Source organism: Rhipicephalus sanguineus, chromosome 8 (assembly GCF_013339695.2).
Source record: "Rhipicephalus sanguineus isolate Rsan-2018 chromosome 8, BIME_Rsan_1.4, whole genome shotgun sequence".
In the NCBI taxonomy this organism is placed as follows: Eukaryota; Metazoa; Arthropoda; class Arachnida; order Ixodida; family Ixodidae; genus Rhipicephalus; species Rhipicephalus sanguineus.
Window position 1 is genome coordinate 94,253,744 of NC_051183.1, and position 10,616 is coordinate 94,264,359.

General features: G+C 47.1%; 1 protein-coding gene across 1 annotated transcript; it reads right to left on the reverse strand.

The window, feature by feature from the left end:
• Positions 1-7,085: 7,085 nt before the first annotated feature.
• LOC119403391 (uncharacterized) lies at positions 7,086-8,009 on the reverse strand. Its single transcript, XM_037670331.1, has one exon. It carries the CDS (start codon positions 8,007-8,009, stop codon positions 7,086-7,088), a length of 924 nt encoding a protein of 307 aa, XP_037526259.1.
• Positions 8,010-10,616: the final 2,607 nt, after the last annotated feature.

Sequence of the window (10,616 nt, forward strand, 5' to 3'; positions counted from 1 at the left end):
TGCATAAGGAGTTGGTGGTTTAAGGCCGGCCACCCATTACAAAAGGCACACACATATTACTGTGCGTATTCCCTTGCGAACACGTAGTGGGTGCATGGCAACTTCGAAAAAGCATCATCATCATCATCATCATCATCAGCCTGTCTACGCCCACTGCAGGGCAAAGGCCTCTCCCATGTTCCGCCAATCAACCCGGTCCTGTGCTTTCTGCTGCCACGTTATACCTGCAAACTTCTTAATCTCATCTACCCACCTAATTTTCTGTCTCCCCCTCACGCGTTTGCCATCTCTTGGAATCCAGTCAGTTACCCTTAATGACCACCGGTTATCCTGCCGACGTGCCACGTGCCCGGCCCATATCCATTTCTTCTTCTTGATTTCAACTATGATGTCCTTAACCCCCGTTTGTTCCCTGACCCACTCTGCTCTCTTCCTGTCTCTTCAGGTTACACCTATCATTTTCCTTTCCATCGCTAGCTGCGTCGTCCTTAATTTAAGTTGAACCCTCTTTGTAAGTCTCCAGGTTTCTGCTCCGTAGGTAAGTACAGGTAAGATGCAGCTGTTATATACCTTCCTCTTGAGGGATAGTGGTAGATTACCATTCATGATTTGATAATGCTTGCCGAATGAGCCCCAACCCATCCTTATTTTTCTAGTTATTTCACTCTCATGGTTCGGCTCCGCGGTTACTACCTGTCCTAAGTAGACGTACTCCTTTACAACTTCCAGTGTCTCGCCACCTATCGCAAAGCGCTGTTCTCTGCCGAGATTGTTCCACATTACTTTAGTTTTATGCATAATAATTTTCAGTCCTACGCTTCTACTTTCCGTATCCAGTTCAGTAATCATGAGCTGTAATTCGTCTCCCGCGTTACTCATCAATGCAATGTCATCAGCGAATCGTAGGTTACTGAGATACTCTCCATTAACTCTTATCCCTAACTCTTCCCAATCTAGGGCCATGAAAACCTCCTGTAAACACGCGGTGAATAACATTGGAGAGATCGTGTCTCCCTGCCGTACGCCCTTCTTTATTGGGATTCTGTCGCTTTCTTTATGGAGGACTATAGTGGCTGTGGATCCGTTGTAGATTTCTTCCATTATGTTTATATAGGCTTCGTCGATGCCTTGATTCCGCAGTGCCTGCATGACTGCTGATGTCTCCACCGAATCAAATGCTTTCTCGTAATCTATGAAGGCTATGTATAGGGGTTGGTTGTATTCCGCGCATTTCTCTATCACCTGGTTGATAGTATGAATATGGCCTATTGTTGAGAATCCTGTACGAAATCCTGCCTGGTCCCATGGTTGATTGAACTCTAATGTCGTATTAATTCTGTTAGCAATTACTTTTGTAAATAGCTTGTAGACAACGGACAGTAAGCTTATGGGCCTGTAATTTTTCAGGTCCTTGACGTCCCCTTTCTTATGGATCAAGATGATGTTGGCATTCTTCCAAGTTTCTGGTATCCTCCCCGTCGAGAAGCACCTCGTATACAGGGTGGCCAGTTTCTCTAACATAATCTCTCCACCGTCTTTCAAGAGGTCTGATGTTACCTGATCCTCACCAGCAGCTTTGCCTCTTTGCATTCCCTTTAGGGCTTTCTTTACTTCTCCTGTCAATACTGGTGGGATGTCAGATTCCTCTGCGCTATTACGCCTTCTTACGTTATCATCCTGAATGCCTCGGCTGCTGTACAGATCTCTGTAGAACTCTTCCGCTACCTCAATTATTCTATCCATATTGTTTGTGACCTTGCCTTCCTTGTCCCTTAATGCATACATCTGATTTTTGCCTATGCACAGTTTTGTCTTCATAGCTTTGAGGCTTCTTCCGTTCTTTAGAGCATGCTCAATTTGCTCCATATGTTACTTTCTTATGTCGGCTACTTTACGCCTATTGATTAACTTCGAAAGCTCCGCCAGCTCTATTTTGTCTGTTGCATTTGAGGCTTTCATAGCTTGACGTTTCTTAATGAGATTTTTCGTCTCTTGGGATAGCTTACCAGTGTCCTGTCGAACGACTGTACCCCCGACTTCCACTGCACACTCCTTGATGATACTAGTCAGATTATCATTTATTGCGTCAACGCAAAGGTCGGTTTCCTCGGTTAAAGCCGCGTACCTATTCTGAAGTGAAACTCTGAATTCCTGAACTTTCCCTCTCAGAGCTAGTTCATTATTCGGCTTCTTGCGTATCAGCTTCTGCCGTTCCTTCCTCACGTCAAGTTGAATTCTAGATCTTACCATTCTATGGTCACTGCATCGGATCTTGTTAACTACTTCCACGTCCTGTACAATTCCCGTGTGGCCGCACATTATGAAGTCTATTTCATTTTTAGTTTCGCCATTAGGACTCCTCCACGTCCACTTACGAGTAGACCGTTTTCTGTAGAAAGTATTCAAGATGCGTAAATTATTGTGTTCTGCAAACTCTACTAGTAACTCCCCTCTGGCGTTTCTAGAGCCGATGCCATATTCCCCAACTGCATGATCTCCAGCCTGCTTCTTGCCTACCTTTGCATTAAAGTCGCCCATCAGTACAGTATACTGTGTCTTTACCTTACTCATTGCTGATTCTACGTCTTCGTAGAAGCGTTCAACCATTTGATCATAATGGCTGGATGTAGGCGCGTAGGCCTGTACCACCTTCATCTTGTACCTCTTATTAAACTTAATTACAATACATATCACCCTCTCATTAATGCTATAGTATTCCTCTATATTGCCAGCTATATCTTTATGAATAAGGAACCCCACTCCTAGTTCTCTTCTGTCAGCTAAGCCACGATAGCGTAGGACGTGTCCGTTCTTCAGCACTGTATAAGCCTCCTGTGGCCTTCTAACTTCACTGAGCCCTATTACATCCCATTTAACACCCTCTAATTCTTCGAATAGTACAGCTAGACCCGCCTCACTAGATAAAGTTCTAGCGTTATACGTAGCCACATTCAGATTCCAATGGCGGCCTGTCCGTGCCCAGAGATTCTTAGCACCCTCTGCTGCGTCGCAGGTCTGACCGCCGCCTTGGTCAGTTGCTTTGCAGCCGCTGGGTACTGAGGGCCGGAGGGTTAATTGGTGTATTCATGTGGGAGGTAGTGGCCAAGTACTACACCAGGGTGGCCAATCCTGCTCTGGTGAGGGAGTGCATTGCTGGCTGTGGTGGCATCACGCGCATATTTTTTTTTAATCCGGTTGGAAATTGTCCGGCACCGGGATTCGAACCACGGACCTCTTGCATGCGAAGCTGATGCTCTACCACTACGCCATCGCTGCAATTCTCCACAAGTACCATCGGTCAAACCCTGAAGCGGCATCTGTAGATGCCGCTTCAGGGTTCGACCGATGAAGCGGCATGTGTAGATGCCCAAAACCCGACGAACAGCAACCACTACGCGATCAGCGCGGTCACTTTTCCCAAGAACGAAGACAGAGAATCCCATCTACGTACGGCATGCTTGTTACGAGCACCCAACTCACCTGAAGCCACGCGAGCGTAATTGCTGCTGGTTTAAAGCCTACCACCAATTACAAAGGGCATACACATTAGTGCGCGCATTCTCTTACACACACGTAGTGGGTACACCGTTGTCATAAAAATTACACCATCTCCCGCTAAAGAGGACCATGAGGCGATGCGAAGCCGGAGCACTTGCACGATCGCGTTCCGTTGGCGTTCGTTGGGCATGCTACCGACCTCGCGTCGTGGAACGCGAAGAGGGACGCTACGCGCGTCGTATCTTCCATCTAGCCTGGCCGTTAATTCTCACAGGGCGAGCGGGGAACGCGGTCGACAGGCGGGCGAGAGGGGGGCAGCGTAGGAGAGGAGAGAGAAGGGGAGGGGACGCGCATGCGCTCGAGCTCATCGCGGCGTTGCGCAGGAGAGAATTTCGGCATGTCTAGCCCGCGTTTCACAGGAAGAGTGGAAAGGGGGGGGAGGTGATTCTTAAAAGGAAGAAGGAAATGAAAATGGAAATTGGGTGTGGAGTGCACGATAACTGTCTCTCAAGTGAGGACACCTCAACCGATAGAGGGGTATGGTAGAGGGAGAGGGGAGAGGGGAAGGGGAGAGAAAAAGTGGAGAGGGTAGGGGAGAGGGAAAGTGGGGAGGTGTAGGGGAGAGGGAAAGTGGAGAGGGTGGAGGGTGAGTGGAGAGGAGGTGTGTGGAGAGGGTATGCGCATGCGCAGTAAGGGTGGTCACGCCGCACACACCACCACCACCGGATTGAGCTCCGCCTTAAGATACTTCGCATCCAAAAGTGCAGTTGAAGAGGGCGGGAACTTTTACCTTTACTATAGGTATGTTGAGTGTGTTTGTGTGTGTGTGTGTGTGTGTGTGTTTGAGCGTGTATGTGAGACCGGGGGACTGAACATACTGACAAGCGAAACAGGGTACGATGAGGATGGGGCCTGATAACGCTATCGCGTTCAACTCTTAAAGGTGAAGCTTAAGCGTCCCCCAATTTTTTATTCATATTTTTCAGCGCACTCGCATAGAGGCGTACATAAGCTTGTTTTCTTGCGTATCTTATTTGCTTCCCAGCAACATATTAACTGGGCAACTTCACAAGACGCGTGGCTGAGGTATTTGGAACAGTTAATGGAACAATACATATTCCGGGGACACTGAGAGTGGGGACATAGAGTTGAATTAAACTTAGCGCGAATTTACAAATTTAAGTAAGTTCAAATTGCAATAGCCAACCTAATTTAATACATGCTTTCTCAAGCCCGCCAGTGGCTCATTTAGAAATTGCGTTACATTATAGTGGGTGCGCAAAGCAATCGCATGACAATAACAAGTTGACACTTACACTTAGCTTCATTAATGACATTATTCAGTTCAGCGTAATTCGTTAGCTTACTTCCTCACGTCCTTCACCTGCGTTGAGCACAACGCCGTAGTTTATGCTTAATAAGAGCACTTAGGTTGCGCATGCCGACAAATGAACCTGAAGTAACCTGCATTTACCTACTATGCGTATTTATTTACCCCATTGGCTGCCAGATGTAGAAGTGGCGAATTCAATACAAACCAGAAATATCGTACCCCTGCGCTTACTCGATGATGCCGTTTATAGCAAAACCGTCGCCGACACGTGGAAACAAAAGATTTCTTCGCAATATATACATTTTTATGATACCACTTACATTGGAAGGTTACACCACTGAAACCTCCGTACGCTTTCAGAAGAATCTACACGTGTGTCTATTTCATCCGTCTTCTTGCATTGAGCAGCATGCGCAGTGAAAGAAAACGTAGTCAGAAAAGGGGCACAATCTTGTTTGCGTTTCATTATGCGGCACACGCTATTCAATTCTGGAAAATGCAATTCCTGGCGACAGCGTTTCAAACGTATCACTTGACTAGCAGTGAAACGGTGATATGCGATACCCTTTAGTTGTACAGGAAGGCAAACGAATTCGCAGAGAAAAGTTCAACACATGGAACCTGTTTCGCGTCATCGTTATAGCACGCAGCCGCCAGTGCTATTTAAAAAAAAGTTAGCAGCTGTAAAGGCAAAAGCAGCTTGACAGTTTTGTGCCGCCTGTCACCCACTCAATAACGTAATATATTATTTCTCGCTGTTTTACGTTCCAAAACCACAATAATATGAGAGATGCCGTAGTAGAGGGTTCCGGAAATTTCGTCAGTTTGGGGTTCTTTACCGTGGACCTCAATCTAACCACACAGACCTCCAGGTTTTCGCCTCCATCTAAATGCGGCTGTCGCAGCCGGATTCGATTCCACGACCTCTGGGCCAACCCTCAATCCCCACAACCACAATAACACCACGGACTCGAGAACGTGGACCCTAAACTTACACATGCCGAATATTAGCGAAGATATGCAAGCGACCAAAGAAGGACAAACCTTACGTCCTAAGCTATGCATTGGTTTCAAACAACCCTGAATTCAGTTGAGTTGAAGGAAGCGTTCAAGTGACGAATTCGCAGAAGCGGTTCCAAACATTAGGCAACAATTTCATGGTCACGCAAGAACAATTTTCTGCTTGCAGCTGGGATTACAAAATCGCCATTTAGCAGTAGGAGCCAAAAGGAGTGCGCTAGCGCAGGGGCGTAGGCAGAAATTTTTTTCGGGGGGGGGGGCACCTCCTTGATCTGTAGTGGGGACGAGCAGGCAGATGTGGTCGAGTGTCATTTTCTGCTCTGTATGCTATGGCAAAAAAAAATTTCGGGGGGGGGCACGGGCCCGGTGTGCCCTAACGTGGCTACGCCCCTGCGCTAGCGCACTGAATGTGCCTAGTGAACAGCCCATAGATTTTCTAACGAAACGATAGAAGCAGAACAACGTATTCTCTAATAGGAATGGCATGCTGGCTTCTATATTTTCGTGAAAATCTCGCCAAAGATGCGCACGCATGTAAAACCACAACGAATTACCTAGCTGTACTCATGACAAGCGTCGGCAGTGGATGACAGTGATAACAGGAATGCAAGGCTGGGACGCTATGACACCCGCGTTGAACAAACAGGATGGATGCGCGTTTTCCCAGGATTATTAATGTCGGTATGTAGCTACAAAGTACACTGCGGTGAAAGTGCTCCAGGGACTGAAATAAACTGCGCCAGTTTACCACATCTCCAAATTTTTACGCTTAAGAATACAAAAGAACAAGGACAACAGGTGAAAGTCACAAACAGTAGTTTATTCACAGGAAAGCGAGCGCATTACCAGTGCGCGCAACAAAGAAATATTTACATCGTCGAACATTGCCTGAATGTTGATCAACAAGGCCTAGTAAAAGCACGATTAAAATTGTATAGCTGCTGAAGCATGATCGATTTAAAACAAAAAAAAACTGATAGCTATATGGTAGAGCACACCATTTTTGAAGGAGAGGTCAAGTAAAACAGAGGTGTAACACACATGCCACTTAGATGGTGGCAAACACAGAGGTACAACACTACGATTTCGCTGCCTGAGTTCATGCGATAAAGAGGAGCAAAAGAAAAAAAAACCGAACTGCATGAGGCAATGTTGGTGGTTCGCACACTTCAAGCTATATGCCTTTCAAAATCGCGCAAGCTGGTAACCTTGAAAAGTAAACTTCGCGACCAGTCTACGGTGCGCTGTCACCGTCGTTGCCTTCGTCCATCTTTTCTTCGGGTTCATCTAGCTGCTTTTTGGGCGGCTGCCGCGCAGGATGTTGGGGCGGAGTCGGGGGTGGTGGCGCATGCATTTGTATTTGACGCTTACAGAGGAAGGTATACATGGTGTTAACGCCCTGGCTGCTAAAGGTCTTCCGCCGTTGAACGGTCGGCTCGTCCTCTTCAAGATCGCAAGGAAGTTCCTCTACCTTTAACGAGTCGGGGTGTGGCTCGGGGCGGGAATACTGCGATTTCGCACGAGGTACCGGAGAAGGGCTGGCGCTGTCAACACTGGTATGATGTGATGATTTCGGGATGGGCCAATTGCAAGTGCAGAAACAACGGCAACCTGAATCCTTATCACCTTTCCAGGCCGAGGCGCTCGGTGCGGCGAAGCCCGATGTTGCAGCGTGAGGCTGGTCTTCGACCGGAAGCACCGTTATGGACCCGAACTCCGACTGCTGGTGGCGCTGTGCGAGAATACATGCCGTGTTTATCGGCTTCGCCTGGCTTCCGCTGGCGGTGGGTGCTGAGGATGACGCGGCTCCCATGGCGACATCCTTCGGCTCCGGTGGTTTCCTCGGGGCTTCACTGGATGGAAGTCCGGGCGCCTCGGATGGTCCGGCCACCGAGCCGCTGCCAACCGCCGAGGAATCCCGGGGGTGCGGACCCGTAAGGCGTGAGCGCTGCTCGATTATGAATTCCAGGTTTTCCGTAACGTCGGCGTTTATCTGAAACACAGTCTGAACCTCCTTGTCGCAAGTAGACGGAGCGTTGGGTGGTGGCGGGATGCGTGGAGGCTGTTCGGGAGGCCCGGTATCATCACCGCTCGACGAACGGCGTCGTGGTTTTTTCGGCGGATTCCGTCGGCTTCTCTGATCCTCGTCATCGGCCATTACGGTGCTACTTGTAGCAGAGCAAGCTGCTTAGACTGCAGACTCAACGCCCGTAATCTTCTGAAGCGCAGGTTGAGGATGGTTCCTAGGTGTTGGCGTATTTATACTGTCGCACAGCACACATTTGCCCTTGTTATTTAGTAAAAAAAAAGCGGCGTAATAAGACACATTCGCGTCACGTGGCTTTTAATATGTCCCCAGATCCAACTTTCATGGACGTCAGCGTTTAAGTAGCGTGTCTTCCACCACGTGCCACATGTTCTTCATCTCTTTGAATATCTCGCGAAGTCGAGAGTTGTGTGACGGCAAGAAAAAAAAACCAAACAAAAAAAGTTCAGAATGCTCAACTTCCCGGACTAAACTTGGTCGGCCGCCGTTCGTGTTCACGGCAATACAGATAAGATCGACGACCCGTAATGTTTCGGTGGCTAGTCATTCCCTGATTCCTTGGCAAATATTCGTTTTACGCCTGAAAAACACGGTGCCGGCTTTACCAGAGATTTTAAAGGGTCGCCAGAGGGTGTGATTTATTTGCTTGTTTTTTATTTTATTTTTTGCCGTGTTGAAAGATTCAGCCGATGGCAGATCTTCAAGGGATATGGGTATTCTTAATAGTTGATTTAGAGCATTTCTCGACGGTGAGTTATAGCTTACTTTATCTTGTCCCATGTGTTTGTTGTTCATCCCCGTGTTTTTCGCGCCTTTTATTGCCATTTTTGCATAAGTTACTGCGCAGAAAGCGGTGATACTTTCTAGTGTGGGCTCCGCTTGTTTTGTTGTTTTATTAGTGGGATCACTGAGTATGTCATATTTATCAACTGGCACCAGAGATTGCATGCCAGGCGATCAGTCGGGCACAGCTAGTTGATTACAGTGAGTGTGTCTCTCGCACCCCAAAAGAGCATATCAGAACACTTAAGCGCCCACAAACAAGGAGAAATGCAGGTCACGACAACGCAACCCCTCTGTCTCTTGTTTGTGCACGCTTCAGTGTCTGCTATGCAAAGCCAACTCGCACAAAAATCGGCGCTGTCGCGATTCATTTTCAAAGAGCATTTTTACGAAAGACAATGAAACCCGATGGAATCGCAAATGACACATTATACTGTCGTGATGACAACGTAGAGCGGCCATATAGCGTAAAAAATGTGATCTTGAAGCTACCGCCTATCAGAAAGTAAGCTTTACAGTACCACCGCCACCAACACACATTTATACAATAAATAGGCCCGAAACAGATATAAAATTGGAACTTCTTTAGTGCCGCAGAACGAGCACATTCTTTGCTGTTCGATTCAGTTGAAAAATTACCTGAGTGAACGAGGGTTGCCAGAACCCCCGTAATATTTTTATTAAACTTGATCAAGCTATTCCACTCACGTGTAATTAAGCTACGCCGGTTATACGCGACTGGTGCCCGTCACCCCAAAAGAGAGAACGAAATAAAAATAGACGGTGATGTTGTTGACCAGTACAAATGGCTTCCTGGCTGTCCTGTTTGATGAGTAGCAAATATAAAGACCGCAAACAGAAGAAGGGGTGAATATGAGTGCCTGCCGGCGAGACTGGTCCCGGAATTTAATCGTTTGTCGCTTTTATTCGTCTTTTCGCGCTGTTCCTTTTGCGTGTTCTCGATTTCTTCACTCCGTCTAACTCGCTGCCATCCGCGACTGCGTTTCCCTACGGTAAAGCTAGCATTATGCGGTGATTTTATGCATTTGGTTTTATGGACAGGGGCAGACTGGCTGCCATTATTTGGGAGTGCATGCCGTATGAACTGCAGCCCATCATTATTGTTCGGTGAATTTTGTTCCGTGAGTAGGCTCTTCTGTTAGTGATTGACTAAGATATACATATTATTTTACCGACTACGGGGGTTTGTTTCTATCGTGAACGCATTCTTTTTCCCCTGTCTATTGAGCATTTGCTTTATCTTCGGCACATTCATTTCAAGCCCTACTTTTACGCTTCTCCGTTTACATTCTCAGCCTTATCTGAGGGGCCTTAATGCTTAATTTAGGTCAGAACATTGTCAAAGAGGGACTTTTTGCCAAACTGGGAAGTGATCTCCAGAAAAGCTAACTTGGTTTCATAGCGAAGCATTATTTTTTGCATATATTGTAGCAACAGAAACAAATAGAGAGTCACATAGTCCCATATGCATTAGTCTACGACGACTCGAAGGCGAAAGCCATCTTCTTCTTTCTCTTTGCAGTCAACTGTATCCCGGCAGTTGACTGCCGGAATCTTCATATGAGGACCTGTCAGCCATTTTCATCATGCAATACAATAATTGTTGGGATTTACGTCCCAAAACCACGGTATGATTATATGGCACAGCGTAATGGAGCGCTCCGGAAATTTCGACCGCCTGTTGTTCTTTTACGTGCATCAAAATCTGAGTACACGGGCCTCAAGAATTTCCGCCGCCACCGAAAACGCGGCCGCCGCGGCCCCGATTCGATACCGCGATTCTTCCTACACTCATGTATTCCTATGCCAAATTTGGTATAAGGAGGCGACTACGAGAGCACCAAGACATTGGCGAGATAGATAGATAGATAGATAGATAGATAGATAGATAGATAGATAGATAGATAGATAGAT

Coding starts and splice junctions, on each gene's coding strand:
- LOC119403391 (XM_037670331.1), bottom strand. CDS start 8,009: ATGGCCGATGACGAGGATCAGAGAAGCCGACGGAATCCGCCGAAAAAA.